Source organism: Uloborus diversus, chromosome 3 (assembly GCF_026930045.1).
Source record: "Uloborus diversus isolate 005 chromosome 3, Udiv.v.3.1, whole genome shotgun sequence".
NCBI classification, from domain to species: domain Eukaryota; kingdom Metazoa; phylum Arthropoda; class Arachnida; order Araneae; family Uloboridae; genus Uloborus; species Uloborus diversus.
Genome location: NC_072733.1, coordinates 25220482 through 25245500, shown reverse-complemented (window position 1 = coordinate 25245500; position 25019 = coordinate 25220482). Strand labels below are relative to the sequence as shown.

Here is a 25019-nt window from a genome sequence, read left to right as displayed (position 1 = left end):
AGCAAATAAATTTATAACAAGTTCTTATTTTAATCAATAGCGTAATGTCCATCGTTTTCAATTACTTTTGGCCATCTAGTGCAAACATTTTCAACTTCAGATCAATAAAAATTCTTTTTTTTTTCTTTTTTTTTTGCAGCAAAATTTCTGGGAATGGCATTTTGGATACCAGCCAAATTCTCAAGTTTTTTTGTCTCGTAGAAAGTGTAGCAATCGGAAGGAAGGAAAATCAAATGGTGCAGCTTTGAGCAAGTACATTTTAGCAAATGTCTGCAGAACAGGGTTGCCAAGAAACTCTGTTACATGTCGTTATAACAATCATGTCATATCTCAAAACAATTATTGCAGTGCTCAGTTTCGTACTCGAACTTCAGTTCCGAACAGAGTGGATTGCAAATAAGTGAAAACCGTAAAGACATTTACTGAGAAACTCTGTTGATCACAATAACCAACTTATTTCTCAAACCAGTTACACTGCGCCGCCAAATAATGCCTTCAAAATGCTTCTGATGTAATGCTTGTTGATTTTATGTAAAATGACCTCCTGGCTCTAAATATGTCCACCGTTTTTCCCCCTGCATGTCCCACTTTTTTGGAAATGACATCTCTCAATTTTTTTCAGCTTTCGACAGTTTCATAGCCATTATTTTTATTTATATTTTAATGGCGTTATGTTAGCCATTACCACTCTTCTGAGGGGCTAGAGAGATACAAAGTTCAAAAGCATGAACACTTGGAGCAAGTTGAGAAGGATATCCCCCCTCTGAAATATTGAAAAAAATATCAAAACTGATCTTTGTTCTCAGGGGTTTGTTTTAGAATTTTTTCACTTATTTATACATATTTTATATTAGCAATGAAACAAAATAACCGCAATGCTGACGAAAGCCCTTACATATTAATTTTTAACTGAAAAAGGCCATTAGTATCGTATTTTTGTGTCTGAGACAGTAACCAGAAGGGTGAGAGGGGGTGGCGGGAGATGGGAAATAGTCAATCAATAAGTGAAAAGCAAACTTTAGAGACAATTTAATACCAATTTGCTGTGTTCACAGTAACTTGACGAATGGACAAAACGATAAGGGTTACCATTATCTGAACTCATTGAGCTTACTAGGGTAAAAGTTTTAGTTAGGTCGCTTGTTATCCAAGGTGGCTTATTTGATGTTTTGTTCTACACTTGGATTGCTTCCAAAGATCCAGTGTCAAGGCTCTTTGAACGTCTCGTCAAATGAGGCGATAACTTACAGAAGTTGTGTCAGGTAATAACTATACCAAACTTGTAATCGTACCAAAATGCAGTGGAGAATATATTTTCCGGGAAGAAGAAAAAAAAGGCGATAGTTATCTCTTAAAGGATAATATAGAAGTTCTAATATTGGTAAAATGGAAATTGCGTAATTTTAAAGTCTGATGCATACTGAACGAGAATTTGATACTGCTGTGTGACTTAGATGAGTGGTGACGATAAATTTAGCTCAAATAATAATAATAGTAATAAAATAAATAAATAAACGGCTATGTTTATAGCATTCGGACACGTTTGGAGCAGAATTTCTGAAACTAATAATATAGAACACAATTAATTAGTTTTCAAATTTGAACTTGGCAAAGATGAACTACAGAGCAGTATTTTTGGATATAAATAAGCCCAAATTGACAAATATTTTAAATTTATGGTGTTTAACTGGAAAATTTCAAAAACTTCAAACGTGCTAGAGGTCAAAATTTCATAGCAACCCAAATAAAAAACTAACGCTTTTACGAACTGCATACTTAGATCAAGGCAATGTACAAAAATCGAATAGTTATTTGATTAAATAAAAAGTTAAGAGGTAGTTGATCAATTATTAGTAGATTTTTAACTCCTTTTTCCCATATTTTTTGAAATAAAATTTCATAAAATCATAATGCTATAGAAATTATTTTCGTACATTCTCAAGAAAACCATGTTAAAAATATTAACAGTATTATTATGATGAGATGATACAGTGAAATTCCGTTACAACGAATACCAATACAACGAAATTTCCGTTTTAACGAAATACATTTTCAGTCCCTTTGCAACTGCTATTATTTTATTTGAATTCCATTACAACGAACAAAATGTGCGGTCCCTTGAAGTTCGTTGTAACGGGATTTCACTGTATTTAAAGTTTTCGAAAATTTCCTGTAAAAACTGTGTAAATCAATTTTTATTTTATGAAGCTTTGTATTTATAATAAAAAACAGGGCTCTGTTATTCCTTTTTATTAAATTCAAATCTGAAAAACATTTTAATGTTCTATACTACAAGTTTCGGAAGTTTTGCTCCAAACGTGTTAGAACACCTTTAACTTTCCTTTTTAAAAGAAATAACAAAACTCAATTCATGAAAGGTACGGTAAAAATATCTAATTTTTAAGCGGACTTTTTAAATGAATTACTTTTTAAGATTAGTTTACAAAATAAAAGCTAAATGAATTTTTCATTAAAAATGTCAGTAGTCAAGGTTAGTTTAATTATACATTTCTTCAACGGCTCTAGTATAAAACAAAGATTAAAGCCGGCAAGCATATAAATTTTAGAAAGGTCTCAAACTCTTAGACGCCTAAAATGCATTAATTCAAAGCCAAGATTTGAAGGGGAAGTTTTAGTGGTTAAAAAGTCTGAAATCCAGCCAGAGATTGTGGCACCATTGAGCCAGATCCAGACGAAGATCTTTTATTTTACTCCGTAATTCCTACTATCTCTAAAAGACAATTCATTATTTTTACAGCCTCGTTAAAGCGTTCTATTGTTCTCACGTGCTTCTTTTTTGGTAATGAGGAGTATTTAAGGACTAAACAGCTGTGTATTTTTTTCTTTTTGTGACAAGATATAAAAAACAAGAATTTCAGAAATCTTCCATAGTGTCTGATCGGTGCTGCTGAATATTCCAATGAGTGTAGCATGATGTGTATTGAACGTGTAAAACGTTTGAATATATTTTGCATTATTTCGTGTGCCAAAATGCAAGGAGTATGCTATCAAACAAGTAGTTGGCTTCAATCAGTAAAAGGTTACCTCTGAAGATCATGGTGAATGATAATACAAGTCATTTTCAAAAAATTTGGTTTTCAAATCTAATATTTGTAGTACATAAAAAAAAGGAATTATAAAATGGTAAAGCTCCTACTAACACTTTGAATGTTAATTTCTATCTATTGATGATCAGTGCAGTAGCTATTTATTCAATATTAGGTATGTTTTGGTTTTAAATGTTTAGTACTGTTTTTCAAGTACATGGGGGCAAAGTAAATTGAAGTTTCTTACGTATTTCCTGTTACTTCACTCCAACGTTGCTACAAAAGTAATAGTTTGTGATCCGTCATTTTTGCGCAATCTGATGACGTCATTACAACGTCACTTCGTGACGTTGCTACGAATTGACATTCACAAATACAGTCGACTCCCGATACAACGCAATCCGACTTACGCGAAATGGCTATAACGCGATTTTTTCCCCGGTAAAGAATTTTATTCCTAACGCGATTTCTTCACCCGCAACACACAAATTTTCCGAAGAGAATCGCGGTGTTTTCGTGAATTGACCTTCATCCCTTTGGCATCACTGAGAGCGGAAGTTTCCGCACCGTACTATTCTGAACATCGCTTATACAAATAACTGTACTCCTCATTTTCCATTTATTTTTTTCATTCAATATGTGAAAGTTGATGAAATATCATGACACCTAAGAGCACTATTTGATTTAAAGTTTGTGAAGATAGAAGGAAAAAGAGAAAGTTTCTCTCTCTAACAATTAAAAAAAAGCTAAAGATTACGTGCTTGAACAACTATAAAATGCGTCGAAGGTAGCACGACAATTAAGTATGAGTGAATGTTCCATATCTACAATTAAAAAGCAAGAAAAGGAAATCCGTAAAAGTTCACCGAGTAATTTCTAAGCAAAATGCAAAAATTATGAAAATGGAAGCTCCTCTTGCATTGTGAATTTAAGAAATCAGGAAGAGGGGTGTAGCCATAGATGGAAACGTTATAAAAGAACTAGTGAAGCAACTGTATTGTGTATTTAAAATTATATAAGAACTAGCTGTACCCGACGCGCGTTGCTACGCCAACAAAAAAATACATCATCATACTGATTTTCATGACAATCGGTTGAACGGGGCAGAAGTTGCTACTCTGCAGTGCCACCTGGTGGCTTCAATGAGCATATTATGCACCTTCTCCGCGGAAAAATACATATATATATATAGCAATTTTTATAATTTATCGGTCTAGGTATCAAGTGAAGCCGTGACTATACTCAAATTTTGTACTCACGCAGTTTGCAAGATCAATCAATCGCTTAAAATATCAAATAGAAAAAGTTTTAAATCCCCCCGTTGCATGAAAAGCCATAAAACAATAAAGAAAGAATTTATTTGTTCAAACTCAAGAAAAATGGCAACAGCTAACTTCTTATCAATGAGATCTTTCACGCGAATTAATTTCTGCTCCCGATAATTTTATTCGTATTTATCCAATGGATTGTGACTTAAATTGGAATAAAAAAGGCACTATCGATCGGTTTTTTTCGAACTGGTCTATAAACATTCCCAGTACCAAAAATAACAAACGGTGAAAGTTTCAGCCAAATCTGCTGGGTAGTTTTTGAGTTCATGGATGACATACAGACAAACATTCATTTTTATATACATAGATAACGGTTTGATCACGCAGCATAAATCATCACCATCTGCGATTTTTTAAGTTACAAACATCATTACTGGATCTACTGTATAGTATATGTTCTTTGGTACAACTGTAGTGCATTTGTTTTTCTTACTACATAATGTATCTACCGTAGTTGTTTATTTTACGTCTTTCTTTCCCATTGATCATTGATTTTGTGCATCGTAACAGTTTTTTTATATTAAATAAAAAGTTTTTTTTTTAAATACAATAAATAAAAATTCAATTTTTTATTTAGGAAACAGTAAAGTATAGTTAAGAAATGGTTTTTAACAGTTTGAGATGGTGTTTACAAGTGTCTTTAATCGTATGGGTATGTTTATAAAAGTTTTTACACATACCCTTTTCCACAACGCGAAATTTCAACTTACGTGAAGGGTCTTGGAATGCATCCCTCGCGTAAGTCGGGACACGACTGTAGCTGCAACCTGTTAATGACGCTACAGTGACGATTTGTGAAAGTTAAGCAACTTTAGCATACGGGTCATTTAGTCACAGTGCTCTTAAGGTAATCATTAAATGAAACTATTTTTTTCTTTTAATTTTAATTGCAGCTATGTTTCATGATACAGCAGACGCATTTTATAGTTTTTTGTGACTTTTCTCAAGAGTTTTTAGTAGGCTTGCCAGATTTCTAAAACATTCAACCGGGACATTGAAATGCCCCCCCCCTCCCCCCATCTTCATGAGTATTCAAATCGGTACACGATCCTGGCTGGTTTTTAGTGCTTTAGAGGTTAGTTCATTCTTAATGATATGAATAAATGGTAATTAATTATGAACGTTATGATGGGGTAATAATAAAAGACACAAGGAAATAAATTTAAAATTTTATTTCACTAGTTACTTTAGTAAGAAGAAACACTTTGAATAAGGAATAAAAATTTTAACAATATTTACATGTACGTTGGCAAGTATTTTTTTTAGAAAGTTTTTATGGTTTTAATTTGTTGCAAAAATCCTCATAAGCTAATCCGAAATTAATTTACAAGTCAATAATACACACTACGAAGTAATTATCCTAAACAGTCCTTCACAGTTAATTATTTTTAAACGTTTTTGGTCATCTATAATCAAATTTAAATTTTTCCGGTACGTGAAGTAAACTGGCCGAGACGCCGGGATTTTGTTTGAAAACCGGGATGTCTGGCAAGTCTAGCTTTGAGAAACTCTGAGCTTAGAAGAACGCTAACCTCGATCTCAACGACACAGGCCACCCAGATGTCGCATGCTTTCTAGTTCGCATGATGAAACGATGTCGGCAAGCATACATGGGACGTCACGGTCGCCTGTGCAGTTGAGATCGAGTGCGGCATTCTGTTGAAATCTTAGCTTTTGTTTTGAGAAGTAGCAATGAGGGATCGTGTAGTCAAAAAAAAGTTACTGAAATTTAAAGGTGATTGAAATCCCTGTATGTAAGATTAAACGATTCGTCTTGCAATAAAGTGAATTGCACTTTAATTATCATTAATTATATTAATTACTTCTTAGATTTCATTGACTGCACATTAATTTTCATTAATTAAAATATTTGCATATTAATTTTCATTACTTGCGTTAATTGCATCTTAATTTTCATTTGAAATTTAAATCTCTATAAAATATGCTGTGTACGATACGCATTATTATTCAAATCGTTGTTCAAAAATAATGGCAACAATGCAAAAGTATGCGTTTATAAAAGCTTGGGTACTTTTTTTTAGGTGAATGTAGAACAGTTCTTTTGTAACTAGGGATTGCAATACGGGACCAAAAATTCAACACCGGTATTCAGTATTTTTAAAACGTGATAGCGGAATACAGCTATCAATACCGGTACTTGAAATTTCTCAAAAAATACTTGAAAACATATTGTTTTGTTGCCACAAATCATAATTTTGTAGAAAAACTGTATTATTTATGAAAACGTATTTTGAACAAATGTAAAATGAAGGAATAAATGTCATAATAAAAATTTAATAATAGTAAAAAAAAATATGCAACGATTAAATTGTTTCTGAGCCTAGAACTCATTTAGTACTCTACTTTCCAACAGTTAAAACTTTTCTTTCTGAACTCATGCAGGTCGGTGGTACTGTTGTCAATGCGCGATACACCTCCTCTGATTGCCTAGAACAGAGCTCCTAAACTGTGGTCCACGGACCCGCGGACTGTGTTCCGCGGTGCTATCCAGCTTCTGTTCGATATTTTAACGTGAAACTCTACTCGAATTTGCGCATGCGTCAGATCTCTTCTGATTTTATCAAAACAGGGGTGATAGCAAGAAGGAAGTTACGAGCAAGCAAAAACTGAATGCATCGGGAAAAGTGCGCTTCCTTAAATCATCACCCCTTTTTCAATTGGAGCCGTTCGCAGCTGCTAGTCGCAGAGTTCGAGAACAGACAGTAAAACCTTAAACATTTTTGAGATTGAAGGACGAGTAGCGATATTTTAATTCAAAAAGAAAGCACATTTAATGAGGAATAAAAAAGTTCTTGCTTAAGTACATGCAGGATGCAGCACCCCCCCCCCTACTCGAATTCTCGGAAGTAAACACTGCACATTAATTAATGTTGTGTACATGACGAAGTTCATATTGTTATAAAACTATATTAAGTAAAATGCAAACATTGCGACACATTTTTACAGCTGGGATATTATACTTCAAATAATTTTCTCGGAGGGAGTTCACAGAGGTCTGAAGTTTGGAAACCTCTAATCAAGAAGTCTTTCATCTTCAAATAATTCGATCTCTTGCGTGTTATTTTTGGATAAATCTTTTTGTGTGTGTGGGTGTGTTTCTTTTGTATTGTTTGTATTATTATTTTTTTCCTTAATTTATAGCTATTTGTAATTTCTTTACGAGAGACGATACTTTTCCAATATTAACATAATTTTCTCTTGAGCAGGATAGGTTTGTGTTTGATTTTTATCAGCGGTTGGTAGTAACGCGCTACAAGTAGCGACGCTGCTGTATTCGCTACATTTTTTAGTAGTTTGTAGTGTAGCGCACTACTTTTAAAATAAAGTAGAGTAGCGAGTAGTTCGATACAAAAAAAAAAGGGAATTTGGAGCGATTTCTGGAAACTACTTTTAATAAAGTTTCAAAAAAAAAAAAAAAAAAATGAATTAAAAGAAGGTATTTAGGGCAGTTTTGATGCCATACGTTCTAACTGTTTGACGCCATTAGTTTGTTTGGCATCGAAACTTTCACATTTTCCCAATATTCATCTTGAATAGAGCACAGCTTAGAAAGAGAAGAATAACTGCTAATTTAGTACCGCATTTATGTTTTCTGGCAGCAGAGAATGTCCCATGTTCAAATGAGCGAATTTTTTAATTTAAACCATTTTTTGAATTTTTTCATTCAATCTTCAAACGGTGTGTATGTGTATGCTTTTATTTATTTCTATTTTAGAAAGTAGTGAAGTAGCGACTACATATCAAAAGTAGTTGTAGTTCGCTACAAAAAAAAAAAAAAAAAAGTTTTTCCAACCACTGATTTTTATTATTAGCCCTTTGGTTTGAAATTTACGATGAACTTTACTAAATATAACCTTGTTAGTTTCTTTTATTCGTTTTCGCTTTCTTTTCGAAATTCTTTACAATTACTATTATGTAAATATCTGAAAATATGTTTCAAATGATCATGGGTCTGTCCACGGTGACTGATGTTACAATTTTACTCTATTTTTAACTTATAAATTCAGAAGTCTGGATTTTTTTAATTTTATTCTAAACTAACTTTGGTAATTATGCTAGGTTTTTTAAAATAATTTTTATTTATCTTTTTATCATCCGCTCTTTTCAGCTTCTACTTTGTTTTACTTTTTGTAATTTTCATGTTTTCCTTCATTTCTTAATTTATACCGCCTTTTTTTTTTTTTTTTGCCTTTCTGCAGCGGTCAATGTTATTTGTGCAATTTGTTTGAGGTTTATTAACGAAAACAGAAATGTGATTGATGTTACTGTGGCTGATGTTACATATTGTAAATAAGTTTTAAATAATAAAATTCAACTATTTCTAAATATTTAAGGGATTAATATTAAAGATATCATCATAAATGAAGAGAATATGACTTTTTACAAACTTGGGTTCGTTTTTGTTTGAGCAATGCAAACTTTTATACAATTTTGTGACTGATGTTACATTAGTATGAGGCCTAGTTTAAAAACAATTGCTACAATAACAGTTTAAAGTTTCTTTGTTGGTCTAATCTCTTCCTAGATAAACCACTTTTCAATAAAAAATAAGATTGTAGACATAGCAATTAATTTCCTAAGCGAAGAAAAGATTAACTTTTAGAATCGCTAATGCAACGACACATGTGCACTGAGTAGTGTTGTCAAAATTTGCCTACAAAACTTTCAAAAAAAAAATGTTTATAACTTTTTTTGCTAAGTTTTAAAAAATTTAGTAATTTTTACCTCATATGAAAGAAAAAAAATACTGATACAATGAAGCTTTTTTTTCTTTTACTGTGATGTCCCTAGTTTCATGGACATGCCCTTATGCTTTATCTCTATGCAAATTTTCAAGGCACTTAATATTATCTTGCTTCTAAATATTATCTTGCCAAGTACAAAGCGAGACATGACAACAAACAAATTCCGGTGACAACAAATTGCCATTTTCAGTAAATTACCGCCCATTAGCCAGTGCTATAAGCAGAAATACATGAAATACCCCGCCAGCTCAGTCATTTCCAGCCGGGGACTGCAGTTTCGTGCTTATTAGCACTCATTAGCCCGGCATAGGAAAGTGACTGAGTTGGAGATGGAAAACCTTTTAAGGAATCGAAGAGTGCCAAACTGGTAGCTAATATAGAATGAGCACAGTCCAGATGAGGGGCCGAAACAATGGTTCGGTTAAACTCGAAGATTGAAGGCAAGGCCATGAATATATACAATGCCTTGCCTTCAATCTTCGAGTTGAAATCTAAATCAGCACACGAATCAAGAAATTATAATAAATACATCATCAAATCCTATACTCGCTTTGCTCGACCCGCTTTGCCCAAAAGCATTTTTTCATTTCAGTAATTATAACCTTAAATTTAAAAAAGAAACAAACGAAAAGACTATCGTAGTTTGTAGGTGGATGGTGTCAGAACAACGTAATGTTATTTACAATTTAAAAAAATAATCTAGTCTTCGACTCTAATCATAAGTTACAAAACTTAATTATTTTTTTTTTCGAAATGTATAATTTTTTTTTAATTTTAAGCCTGGTCGCGCCATGCCACTTCACTGCTGCTTCGCTGGGACTGATAAAAACTCGGGGGTGTTCATGTAAACACGACATACGTATGCATCGTCTCTTACAAATCATGGGGGGAAGGGCATACGAAGGCTACCCGCTTTGGGCGACCAACCCGCTTTGGGCCACCCTCCCCTACATACAAGGTGATTTAGAAGAATAGTGAGGTTTCAGATGCGTACATTTCTACGGGTTAACATTGGGCAAAAACGAATAAAACATCATTCTAAATTGTTCTGTGTATACTCCTCTTGACGCCTGAACGATATCCCACCTGTACCCAAACAAATGCCATACACATTGTTACATGTAAGCAGTAACAGAAGCAATTGCTGCAATTATTCACTTTTCAGTTCGTTAAGATTTTGCAGGTAAGCGGGAAAACAGAGTATTCTTTACATATCTCCACAGGAAAAAGCCACATGGTGTTAGGTCTGCTGACAGGACGGCCAATCATAAAGTGCTAAATCACCTCTCCTTTGACCGTCATTTTGTCTAACTGATTAATAAATAAGAAGTAGGACGCACACAATAACACGCAAAGACATCTAGCAGTAGCTAACTGAAACTTTACAACTTCCTCTTTCATTCTAGCTCTACCCATAGAGAGAGCTAGAATGAAAGAAATAAGTTGGTCCAATGTTCCCAAACAGGTAACTTTATGACACCTCACCATTCTTTTTGAATCACACTGTAATATTTAGCTAAACAGAGTGGGCACGAATTGTCTGTGTAAATAGTTAGGAGGACCAGCAGTATGATTGAAAGAAATGCTATACGATAATAACTTCCATGGCATTGCCGAGGTTCTAACCCAGGTTCTCGACGCAACAATCCCTGCTATACCTACTACGTAAACAGTATATGCGCGCGTATGTTCGGTAAAAGCGTACACAATCTCTTTTACATTTTCAGTCTCCTCTATTTAGAATGTTCTGTGGAATAATCAAAAAATAATAATAATGATTTTAAAGTCATAATTATCTTGGCTGTGTTTGTTAAATCATCGCATATAAAAGTGAGCACGAGTGTGTATACTCAACAATTGAGATTGTCAAAAGGTAGATATCCACCTTTGGTCAGCGGTAAAAATGTTTAGAAACATAAATGTAAATGTACTAGTATCTTGTGCTAACGTAATAATAAACATGCACAGTCATGTTGCACAACTGAAATCAAATGATATATTTAAGGACAATTATTTGTTAAAAGATGGTATACAGAATAGGAGTTTTCCGATGCTAAAATACATTCAGAAAAGAAAATTAATTAAAAATATATTAAATTGTTAATGGTTTTGTTTAATGATTTAAACGAAATAAATTCTGCGAAACAATTGAAAGATAAAAAAAAATGTTTTTTTTTTATTATCCCAAATTTGTTTGTTAAATCAATCGCATATAAAAGTCAGCAGGGCACAATTGTCTACACTCTACAGTAGAGATTGTCAAAAGGGTGATGGAAAGCAACCCAAACAGGTAACTGTATGACACCTCACCTTTCTTTTTGAATCACCCTGTAATATTTAGCTAAACAAAGTGGGCACGAATTGCCTGTGTAAATAGTTAGGAAGACCAGCAGTATGATTGAAAGAAATGCTATATCGATCAATAAATTCCATGGCATTGCCGAGGTTCTAACCCAGGTTTTCGGCGCAACAGTCCCTACAGTACTTACTACGTCACTAGGGAGCTTTCAACATGGCTTACTTATACTTATCGTCCTTTTCTGGACAGTAAGAAATTTGAGAAAATAAAGGCAAATTTACTGGTTTATTGTGGTAACACATCAATAAACATACACTGTAATGTTGCGCAAACAAAATCAAATGATATTTTTAGTTGGGAAACATTTTTATGTTGGGTGTAAACAATTTGATATTTCCGATACTGAAGAATATTCTGTGGAAACGCCAATTATTTTGTGGCATTTTTAAATATTTAAACTAAAACAGTAGATAAAATGTAGTTAGGTTTAAGATGAAACAAGATTTGGACTCGAAATCGCTACTGAAATTAGTAAAGGAAATTGAGTTTGTGAAACTTGGACGTATCCCAAGTTATCTGCAAGCAATCTTGCTGATAAGTTTAAGTTACACAGTTAAGGTGCTTTTTTATGAAGATGAACGACATTTGGCATTTTCTCACTTGGCAAGTTGTTTTTTTCTCCTTTTTTATTTCAATACACTCCAACTAACAGTTATATTATCGAGTAATGATTAATTTCACTGAAAGTGAAATATGAAAAAGTAATGAATATAATTTAGTTCTTTTACTTTCTAAGTTGTTGTTTATGTTTTTTAATTTGCGTTTCCATTTTGTAACACATAATTTTACAACGTATTATATTTGCGAAAAAATGTACTTTTATATGCAATTTTTGTGCATGTTTATGTGCAACAAATATAAACGTACATTTGTATAAAATTTAATCTAAGTGTAACGTTTCAAAATAAGTAAAGAAGTGAATGAAATTCGAGGAAAAAAGTGTTCATAACTGGATTTTTTAACTAAATAATATTCATACAGATGAACTGAATAGTAGTTTTTTTTCTTCAACTGATTTTAGAGTTGAAATGAATAAACAGTTCATTTTTTCAGAATTAGTATTACAAGGATGTCAATGAGGGGTGTTCATAGAGCAGAATGCGCCATTTAAACTTTTATGGAGTGAAGGGGTAATTTTAGAGGATTTTTTTGGTTTCATTTTGTGTGTCTCGTTCTTAGGAGAGGGAACCAAGGGATGTGGAGGGGCATTGCCACTAGAGGGATGGATTAATGGTAGGAAGGAACTTAAACTTATACCCGAGTTTCTTAAGCGCAATATTTTGTTACTATCCATTTAATGTATTAATTTATTTAGTTTAAGTATATAAAGATGGAGAGTTTTAGATGAGGCGCTTGCTTGCAGGTGCTTTCATTTGTCTATCGCTAGCAGGAATAGACAGATTTTTTACTTTACAACTGATCGGTAAGATTGGGATTATGAAATATCATTCATTAAAATGTATTCAAATCAAAACAAACAATGCAGCTTTTCAGGCAAAAGTGTAGTCTGATTTTTATTTGTTTTTTGAAACTAAAAATATTCCTAAAAGCTGTAGCGTAAAATGATGCGGAAATATATATCTTTCAGCAAATGGATTTTCATAATCACACATTCATAATTTTTTTGAAGATTTCATAAGCATTTAAACATAATGAGACTAAACATTAATAAATTAAAGAAAAACTAGTTAAAATCAGTACCAAACAAATTTTTAAAAATTCAAATGCAACTGATTGTTCCAATTGTGATTAAAGCTTCTGAATACTTATTTAAAAGAAGAATGTCATTCCATGAAATGATAAAATCTACGCCTTGAAAATAAGCATATAAATATAAAGGTATGAACATATTGCATACACATTTTCTGTGGTTGTAAGGATTTTTTTTCTTTTTTTTTTTTTTTCGTTTTAGAAAAAGTTTTACGATTTCAATGAGAAACTGCAGTTAACCAGAGTCACCCGAGATCTTTTAACAGATATGCTTTTTAACTAATCGCATATCTACCGATTTTAATGACTTCTTTACTTCTAAAATTAGGTTTGTTTTGTGCTAAACAAAATTATTTTCCGTATTAAGGAAAACGTGTTTCCAGATACTTATCGTGCTAAAAGTAAGAATAAATTTCATTTATGTGTATTGAAACCGTTTGCTCAAAACGGATGACCTGTTTATTCAATGCAGTTCTTTTTTATCAATTTAATGAATTTTTATTTTTATTACTAAATGTTTGAAAATATGACTATTTTCAAACTAATATACTTAAATATCAGATTTTGGCAGGGAAGTAGTGACTAAACGAAAATGTTAAATAATTTTAAAATTGTTGATGCATAGACGAATGTTTATTTTTCATAAAATTTCTTGTAAACATTAAATACTACGACGGCAAAAGATACCAATCATTTTAAGGATTACAAAATTATTCATTTCATACGCTTCAAACTTAAAAAGAAATAACTTGATTTTACATTTAAGTATTGCAAATGTACTATAGTAATTTTTAAACATAATTCATCTATTTGCAAATGTAAAAATTAACGCTAAAGCGGGTTTTGCAAGTTAAGTGTAATGCAAAATGCTTTACGGAATTAATTCATTTATTTTAGAATAAGGAAAATTGTGTTCACTGCTAAAAACTAGTGCAGGGAAATAAATGTAAATTTTTAATATTATAATTATTACATTTCAAACTAGTTGAATCTATAATTCAAACATTATTCTTTGTAATCCAAACCAATTTCTTATGAGGGAACGTGAAAGCAATTAAATAACTTAAATTCTCATCCTTAAATTCTTGTTTTCATTTTGAAATATAAATTAAATTTTAAAAGAAAATGAAGGAAAGCTGCGATTCTTACAAAAAACATTAAAATTTAATACAATAAAATGCTTATTACGATCATTGGATATGAGTTAAAATGGCTGTGAGGATAGATTATGAGAATAATTGCGTGGTAAGATTTTTCATGACTAACAGTTCACCTACGTATCAAACAGATTCAAATGGCGTTTCAAAAATGTTTTTAAAAAATTTAACAGTCTAAATTCTTATTAAGATGGTTAAATGGTGGATACTAATTAAACTCTCTTAACTTGAAACAGAATTACTGTGGGGTCATTCCATGTCAAGTGTGATCCAAAATTTGGGAAATTTTTTTCCTCATCTTTTTGTATTTCTTTAAAATTTGGCTCATCGATTGTAACCTTCGAGGTAATCAAAAGTCCAAATTTTTATATTTTTATCTCTTTTATTTTTTCATTTATGAGACTTTGATTTTTCGAAAAACCCTCTTTTTTCATGAATGCTTGAACATAAAATGGACGATAATTCAGCACCAAATATAGATAGGATTTGGTAAAAAGCATTTTAAAGTACATTAGTTGCCTGTTTAATAAGACATACAACATGACTAATTTCAGAAAAAATTTAATTTTTAAAAAAAGAAATTTAAATTTTAAAATTAAATTTCTCAGAAAACGTGTAATAAAATTTTAAAAAAAAATTCTCAAAAATGAGTCTGTATTTTATCATTATTTGTGCAAAGTTTCAAGTTGGGATCTCAATGAAATCATATTTTTATGAATTTTTAAATAAAATTTGACTTATGAAATAATAATATTTTTCAGATTCTAACTAGTTAAATATGGGGTTCTCTTTATGGGGATGATCCAGTAAGTAGTAATTGATCATGACTATGCTTGAAATGAGCTGACATGAATTTGTAGATTGGTAAGCCCCCCCCCCCCCGCATCACCACTTTTAATATTTTTTTTAACTGTTTTTCAAAATGTAAAAAATAAAGAAATAAAAAAAGAACAAAATGAATTGTAAACTTATTAAAAGTTGGTAAATGCTCTTCTTCAAAGCAAGAAATCCCCCCCACTCCCCCGCACCAACACTTCTTTTTTTAACTGTTTTCAAAATGTAAAAAATAAATAAATGAATAAAATAAAACAAAATGAATAGAAAACGTAGTAAAAGTTGGTGAAAGTTCTTCTTTAAAGCAAGACAAAGTACATTACCCCCCCCCCCAAACATACGATTAAACTATAGTATAGTGTTAGTCGTATGTTTGGGTGGGGGCGCCTCACCTGATGCTTTTTTTTAGACCAAGTGTTTCTTTTTCAATCCGAACTTCAAAGAGTACTTGATTAATTCACTATCTGATATAAGGAAAATTATGATTCATTTCATCCCTACCACTGCACCAACCTTCAATTCTGGAGGGAGGAAAGAAATATTTTGCCCCAAGATCATAGCAAAATAGTAGTGTTCCCCCCCCCCCCGTTTTGTTTCAGTGTTTTCCCATTCTTTTCACATTAAACTAAAAATAAATCTAAGTATCAGGTCATATGTCTGTGCATAAAACTGTCTTTCTACAACATTAGGAGTGCAGCTATTTTTTTCTTTTCTTTAATGCTAGTTTTCTTTTTAATTTCAGTTGTAAAGCAGAGTAATGCAGCAAGATCTATTTATACATATATTAAAAGCAGTTATAGATCAAAAAAATTTTGCTAGATTGAGCAAAACCTACCATGTTGTTAAACTTCATTCCAGATTACTCCCCCCCCCCCTCCCCCTCAATCTACCGTCTAACTTTTGGGGAAAAAAAAGATGCAAATGAGTGGTTCCATTTTTGTGTTAAAGTTTTTCTGACTTTTAGTTTTTATGACCCCCCCCCCCCCATTTATAAGCCTTAGTCGTCACTACTTATGTTTAGCAGCGTGCGTCCCAGTTTATTATGATTATAACTCTTATGCGTGTCAGGTTTTTTTTTTTTTTTTTGAATAGTTTTGTAAAAAAAAAAAATAATAATAATAAATAAATAAAAATTCACACAGCGCAGCATTTCGAGCTGAGAACACTTAGACTAAACATGGCGGAGATCGGCGCGCCGTTGTCCAATCTCTCCGTATATAGGATCTCTAGTTAGAATCTGAAAAATGTCATTATTTCATAAGTCAAATTTTATTTAAAAATTCATAAAAATATGATCCCATTGAGATCCCAACTTGAAACTTTGCACAAATAAAGATAAAATACACACAAAGTTTTGAGAATTTTTTAAAAAAATTATTATACATTTTCTGAGAAATTTAAATTTAAAGTTTAAATTTCATCTTTTTTAAATGAAAAATTTTCTGAAAATTAGTCATGTTGCATATCCTATTAAACAGCAACTAATGTACTTTAAAATGCTTTTTACCAAATCTTTCTATCTATATTTGGTGCTGAGTTATCGTCCATTTAATGTTCAAGATTCCATGAAAAGGAGAGGGTTTTCCGAAAAATCAAAGTTTCATAAATAAAAAAATAAAAGAGATAAAAATTTGGACTTTGGATGAACTTGAAGGGTAACTGATGATCCAAATTTCAAAGAAATACAAAAAGGTGAAGGGAAAAACTTTGGACCACTTGACATGGAATGACCCTGTGATGATTTTTTTTTACATCAGTTTATTTCTCTGAATAAAATCAAAATAGTATGCGTATGTAGGAAAAATGATTCATAATGGCTAAATATAAGGTTATTAATAAGCTGAATTTATTTAGGACGAAAATATTAATAATGATTATGATTATGGGTTAATATTATGAATAAATTTTAATAAAATGCTTGTGTATTATGATGACTGCAGTTTCAATGCTTATTATGTAGAATAAAGTTAAGATAACATTCTTTTATGAGGACAAAATTTCAGAAGAGATATTTATGGTGCAGTCTAAGGACGAACATCACAGGAATTTAAAGTATTGCATTTACTGTTTTGACTTTCTTCTATGAACGAAACTTTTAATAATATTTTAATGAGATGAAATGTTTATCATTGTAATAGTTCTTATTTTCGGCATTTAAAAATATCAAATCATTGGCTAATCTATAGTTCATCATAATCAGGCCTCTTCTACCTCAAGGGCACCTTGGCCGCAACAGTGTATATTTGATCTCAAAAAGCTAATTAAAAATTTCAAAAACGATTACTTATCAAAAAAATAAGACAAGTCGTACCTCCAGTAGGCAATCCAAGAAGCAATATTCCACCCAAAAGTAGAATCCAACTCAATTTTGAGGGAGCCATTTTTCTCCGAGTGTAGGACCTGTGGATTCTCCCCAAGTTAGAGTTGCACGTCACTGCTGCTGGAAGAGGGAGGGGATGAGCCTTGTCACAGATCTAGCAACACTCCCTGCATCCCGACGGAAAGTGTCCCAAACGTCCCGAATACCCCTCCGGTGTTCCACTTTGGAGGATAAAAAGAGAGAGAGAGAGAGAGGAGACGTCTGGGATGTTTTGGGATCTTCAAGAGAAGGGGGAGGGGGATTTTTGTTATTTTTATTTTCATTCAGCTAGCATCCCCCTTCTGGCACAGTGGGCTTAGTTTTGAAAAAGGCGTGGGAAGCTCTGGAGCTGTGAAGAGGTAGAGCGTAGATTGTTCACATTGCATCGCTTCACAGGTGCTTCCATCCTATTTCTGAGACCTAAGAAGGGGCTTTAGCTCTGCAGCTTCTTCCTGATTTTGCAGTTGACCCATACGCAAATTTAATGGCGTCATGGAAACAGAAAGTTATTTAAAATTTATTGCGTGCAAGTTTTGATATCAAAGCGGGGGCCTATTAAAATGAAAGATAGCTTATAGAACATCGTGCAATAGGCCAGTGGTTCTTAACCTTTTCACTAGTGAGGAATTCTTGGTACCCTTCCGAATCGTAAACGGTCTAGATACGATAGAAATAATATTTTCACAATAGTTATATAAGATGAAATTAGTTGAGTACAAGCGTTTTTTATGCGGTGGATAGGGACCGCATAAAAACATCTCACGTAGAAAATAATCCAAAAACTTAAGAAATAACAAGGAATTGTTTCTTTAAGCGAAATCAAAATAAACTAAGTAATGATAATTTTGCCGTTTAGTCGGAAAATTTTTTCCCGAATAAGGAAATTTTTGGGAGCTCACAGTAACCTCCCATCGGGGTACCCTGTCTTCACTTGAAGGTACTACCTCGCACTCGTTTTATAAATAGGTTCGTCAATAAAATGCTAATCTGATTAAAGTTTTCATATACCGCCCAAAAAAAAAAAAAAAAAAGCACAAAAACAGGTTTCAGCGTAGATGGATTTTCACTTGCTGTGTTCGCGGACTACATGAAAATTACTCGCGGAGCACTGGTTGAGAATCACTGCTATAGGCTATACAAGTGCCAATCCTCCAATTTAATGGTGTCACATCAATAAAGAGAATTATGGATTTTCGTTGTGCAAAAGTTTTGATTTCTTATTAATATAAAAAATAGCGTACAGAACATTGTATCAAATTTAATGGAATCATTATTGCGCGAAAGTTATGATTTCATAGAACAGATCTATAAATAAACGAACAGAACATCGCTTCACAGCAGATTCCGTCCCTTAAAAAACGGCTTAGTCTGCTTAAATAGCAGGCACATGTCTGCAGTATTTTGCAAAGTTAAAAATTTCTGGAAATCTTACATGAATATAATTTTTTATATGAGCTTCAACATATTGATGTAGTAGGTGGTAAGAATGAAACATGTTATTGCGTAACGAATCGAATTAGAAATTAGACTGTGATTTCTAATTGTAATATTTATAATTGATGAATAATACCAAATAATTACTTATGGATCCATGTTTTGCCGAATAATGTCTGGCTACCCGTCAAAACATAGGAATCTACTTTTATCATAGTTCAAGTGAAAATTTTTGAATTAATTAATTTTTACTCATTTAAACAAGTATTTTTTTTAAATTACAGACTAAATTGTAACACTTTTTTTTTTTTTCAGTTATTCCTCTTCTGGCACGAAGAAGGTAAAGGTTTTATCATAAAAACTGAAGAAGATAAGCAGGGTAAAAACGAAAGTGATGTGATAAAATTTGCAGTCACTTGGTGGTTTCGTCACAAAACTTGGTCCAGTGTTGTTTGGCTGTATTCGGTGAAACTCCCATGCAACATGTTAAACCATTGTTGAAATTCCTATCGAAAAGCCCTGTCGAAGTTTTTTTTTCCTTCTTCAACACGAAGCATTGCGAGAACCGCATTCAACAGGTAAACAATTCTCTTTTCAGAAAAGTTTTTACCGCTTAACTTAATACGTAATTCATACGTTAATCGTACTTGATTTGCAAAATACACTCCTGTTTGTGAATCCACAGTTGAGTGGTAATGGTACAAATAAATGATTACATTTTCAAACCGAACAAACAATAAAAAGAGATATAAATTAGTATTTTAAGTGACCACCACGCGCCGCAATAAGAGCTGCTACACTACTCGGCATGGAGTGAAACAAAATTTGAATATCTGCCTGCGGAAGAGTATTCCATATTGTTTGTATGCGCAACCAAAGTTCGTCTGTCGAAGCAACAGGACGAGGATCACGAGCGAGACGCCTCCCAACGAAATTCTACACATGTTCAATCGGTGACATATCCAGGAAATATGCAGGCCAAGGAAGAAACTGTACCTGCTGCGAATCAAGGTAGGATTTGACAGTCCTGGCGACATGTGGACGGGCATTATCCTGCTGGAATACAGCCCCTGGCAATCCTTGCAGGAAAGGAATAGCTTGGGGCTGTAAAACTTCGTTTATGTATCGGGTACTGTTCAAATTGCCCACAACTCGTAGCAATTGTGATCGTCCATGATATGCTGCGGCACCCTAGACCATAACTCCGTGTGTTCGTCCACTGTGATGTTCGATAATGCCCTCCGGAATATGCCGTTCACCGGCATAGCGCCTGACACGAATTCGGTCATCATGGTGCCACAAATTGAAGCGGGTTTCGTCAGAAAAGACGACCTGCTCCTGCTGCCAATCAGCACGCCAGCTCCTATGCACATTGGTCCATTGTAGCCGCAGTCAGCAATGGTTTTGCGTGACAGGAATCTTGTATAAAGAAATGTCTGTCATTGCGAGCTGACGTCACGTTTTGGGGTGCACTTCCGGATTTCCGAGCTGTCCGATCCTCATCCGTCCACTGCTTCCAAACACGCATGATTGTGCTGCTGCTACGCTACACACGAGCAGCTACTACACGATAAGACAATCCAGCTTCACGAAGGCCGACGATTCTGGCACGTTCAAACTCCGAAGTTTGCTCAAATTTCGCTTTCTTTCGTCGAAGAGGCATAGTAAAGATTCAGTTAACTTTTACTCTAGCATATAACCACCGATAATCATACACGCCTCGCTACAGCCGTCTATTTATATTCGGTTCGATCGGTCGTTCAGAAGGCGCTGCTCAGCATACGCATGCGCTACCGAACTGCAATTCTAATCATTTGCATATCATGCCCTACTTTACATTTCCTGCAATTTTCAGCTCACTCCCGTAAGTCCTTCGTGGTGTTGCAATTTTCACAAACATGAGTGTGTATTTACAAGTAAACAATAATTCGCAGTAGTATTAGGTATTTTTTATTCTATTATTTTACTTATTTTCGTCAGATTTTGTTATGATTTGTAGACATTTTATCATTTTCATATCAGTAGCACATGATATTTATTGCTCTGTTTACCTTTCGAAGCGAAAGTGTTGCTCCCTGCATTCTTCATCTTTCTATAACTCTTGTAAGTGTAGACAAAACTAGTATGGGAAATTCGTTCAAAAGTAGGAATTTTAGAACAATAACCCTTGACATGTAAAAATCAAGTTCAGCGGTCATGTCTCGCCACTTGGCGATTAAAAGAAACTGGCAACTAAAAATATGAGTTTCATACGCCAACTTGTCACCGCTCTGTCCTATCTCATTTAACTACGAGTTAAGGAGAATTTTTGTATTTGGTTAATTATAATAGTTATAGAAGAATGATATTATGAATTGAAAGTGAATAGCAATTCTACGTTAAGTTTTAGCAGCCAGTTTTAACCAGATGCAAATTGAAAGTTTGATCATTTGTTTCTGTAAACGAAGTAACATTTATTAATATAGGAATCTTATATGGAACGTAACATATTTGGGTGAGGAAATCCGAACTTCAAACTCAGTCCTCAGGCAAAAAGACTTTAAAGACTATTTCTCAGTTTACTTTCTCTGTCATAATGCCCATGTTTTACTTCCACTTTTTAATTGTTGTCAAAAGAAATGAAAAATAATAGTCACTATGAAGTTAGTTTTTTAATAAATTAAACAAATTAATTTCAGGGCAAACATATATTTTTGGATTTTGGGTATTTTAAATTTTTCAAACAATGCAGGTTTTCGAGCTTTCTTTGATTCAAGTTAAGTCATCAGTTTAAAAGTGCTTTTAAAATGTGTTCTTTTTTTCATAATACGTGTTCGCAATTGCTTTTAAGTTTGAGCATACAAAATTTGTAATATTTGAGCAGATAATACTAAATATAAGCAATTCTCTTTAAACATAAGTGAATTCCTTCTTTTAAAAACACAATAGGTAACAGGTAAATATGTTTTAAATTTTAAAAAGTTTCACCCCAAGTAAATTTCAAAACGAAAATTTTTTACAAAATGCAAAAAAGTTTTTCAATTCTAAAGACTTTTTATAAGCTTGGTTCACATTAAAAAGTATGATATAAAAGAAGTAGTATATGATTTCTTGTGTAAAAACACTCAAGAAATGCAGTTAATCTTAATTTCTTGACATTTAGGTTAATTCTAAAACAGTCAATAAAATTTAAATTAAAAATTTAGAGGGAAGAAATAGGCGGTATGCGACTTTATACGGATAACTTTTGCTATACCGCCTGTATTTCATCTCCTCCCAAATTTTTAATTTAAATTTCATTGGCTGCGTTAGAAATAACCTAAATATAACGATATTAGGAGTAACTGCAATTTTTTTGAGTGTTGTAATCACGTAATCATATACTTATCTTATTTCATACTTTTTAATGCGAACTAAGCTCATAGAAATAGTCTTCAGATTCAAAAAGCATTTTATTTAATAAAATATTACAAGTGTCTTTTTAATTCACAGATTTCACTTATATTTTAACTTGTTTCTGAAACAATTCATTAACAAAATAAAAGAAAACAGTACACAGTAAAACTCATTTTTAAATACTTCATTTTTAAGTGTGTAAAACAATCTACTCTTGATTTCCTTCTCCCTACTTTGGCCTATCATCCCAAGCCACTTCGCGAATTGGCCGGCTAAAGTCCGAAATCAAGAAAAGATCAAACGTTGGCCGGTAAGTTCACAGCAGCGTTGGCCAAAACGCGAACTGACCATTGTCGGTCTTTGGCTGTAACATGTATAAGATCTTACAAGACAAAACAAGGTCAGTCAATTCTCTTGTACGCTTTTACTCTAAATTGACTGTACGCTTATATAATGCGACAGTCTTAATTGCAAATAAAGTATAGCAATTTCATTTACTAAAAACTATCTTGATTCTAGTTAAAGTTTAGAGCATCGTCTAATAGTTCCCTTCCTAAAAGTGATTTCCGTTGAGTTAGTAATCGTGAAAGTGCTTCGCTTGAATACCTCCCCTTGGTGTTCCTTTTGAATTTTCCAACTTGAAATAGCTTGTTGAAAAAGCTCTTGAACCCTTGCTCTAAATAGCATTAATAAATATCTTTGGAAAAGGGTGTCTTGAACATTTGCGGGTATGCTCATTAAAGGATAAGCAATAGAAATTCTATCAATATATTTTGAACACTTAAAAAAAAGAAAAAAAAGCAACTATAAACAAAAAGATGTGAAAACAAATTCTGAGTACTATATAAATTTATGTTTGAATTAAGTTTCAGTTTTTGAAGAGGTGATGTTCAAAACGAGTTTAATTACAAAAAATATAAAAAGTGAACTGAAGGTGTATTATTATTTGACCAGTTAAAATCGCGGTGTAAAATAGCTTATACAATAGTTTGTAAATAAAAACAATTTTTATTTTCACTTTATATCGTGTAGAGAAAATTATTTTTGTTTAAAAAGTGTTTACCACAAATCATCACCACGAAATGCCTGAAAAAAATGTTAAGTTTAAAATTATGAGTAAGACGTAGACTAATGCTTCAAATAAAAGGGAAAACTGAGGTGCAGGTTAGTGATGTTCCGGATATCCGTATCCGTATCCGCGGATATCCGAGGAAAAATAAAGATCTGTATCCGCATCCGTATCGTTACTTTTTTTGACGGATCTTAAACGGATATTTTCTATTCTAAAAATTCTTAAATGTTTGAATAAAAGACTCTTAAATTCCGTTTAAATTAGGTTTTATTCCCTATTTAAATTATAAGGTATCATTTCAGACGCCAACGGCCCTCTAAGACATGTTTCTTTTTTTCTTTTTTAATTTTTAGTTTAATATTAGTTTTTGATATTAATTTGGGGTTTCTGTTATTCTTCATTTTGGGTTTTCTCGGCATCCTTGAAAAAAAGGTGAAACAAAATTCTCTATTTACTGTTTGTAAAGGTGTTTCTGGCTCTGTTATTCCGTCGATCGGAGTAATCTGAGTGAAATGGGTCAGCGCTACATTTATGCTGAAATAAAATGCGAAAAATTATTTCTAGCCTATCCAGTAGCAGTTTACACTCTTGCTCCTGTATCCTACATCTACCGAGCAAGCTAGAAATAATTTTTCACATTCCATCTAAGCATTAGTACAGCGCTGACCCATTCCTTCCAACTCTCCCTCAATTTTAACGGAGATTTGTTTAAAGAGTAAATCAGTCTCTATTATATTTTCGCGGTAGATGACATTTTTTGAAGAAACAGTGTTATTAATATGACGGGAATACCTTCCGTAATAAATTTTAAACTTGGATTGGACAAAAATATTTTGAGATCCGTATCAGTATCCGTATCCGCGAATCTTGGCACTAATGATCCGGATCCGTATCCGGATCCGCGGATCTACTTTTTTTAACGATCCGGCACATCACTAGTGCAGGTATCTGCCGTAGTGCTTATCTCAGTCACTGTGAAAGGACTCTTGCACATATTTAGGCGTCTTTTTTTTTTTTTTTTTTTTAACGTTTTCTTTCTGTTTTATTTTGAAGTTTATTTTTCTATTTTAAATTAGACTGATTTGTGTGAAAACGAAAAAATATTGAATTCATAAATATTCTTCAAACCTCCTTAGGAATCTGTGATGATCGTTGCAGCATCGCACTCTTTCTGCTACCGCCCACTGTAGTAGTCATTTTTGAAAAAAAATACTTTTGAGATAAGTAATGTGTCTACAGCTTGTTGGCTGCAAAAAAGAGTTTTTGTTTTTCACTTTCATTTATTACAGTTGTTAATAGTTAACACTAATAGTAGTTTTATAGTACAAAAGGGTTGTTTACCCATCGTAAGCGCAATAAAATTGAACTGAATCTTAAGTAGTCTACCAAAAGAAACTTATTCCAATATTTCAAGTAAAATTATTTACTTGATTCTGCTAAAATATTACAAATATTTTAGCAGAAATTTTGTAAATACACTCAAACCTGTTTTTGTGCGGTTTTATTTTTATTTTTATTTTTTTTATTTATTTTTTTTATGCGATTTTTCTATGCAAACTTTTTTGTGCGGTATAT

The 25019-nt window shown here is 32.7% G+C and overlaps 1 protein-coding gene across 1 annotated transcript in view; it reads right to left on the bottom strand.

Moving 5' to 3' along the window:
- LOC129218071 (sarcalumenin-like) overlaps nucleotides 1-17745 on the bottom strand; it is a 113761-nt gene extending 96016 nt beyond the window's left edge. The window contains exon 1 of the mRNA XM_054852260.1: nucleotides 17516-17745. Coding sequence (XP_054708235.1) covers nucleotides 17516-17585 — 70 coding nt within the window. The 5' untranslated portion in view covers nucleotides 17586-17745. The remainder of the gene's footprint in view (nucleotides 1-17515) is intronic.
- Between the last annotated feature and the right edge of the window lie 7274 nt (nucleotides 17746-25019).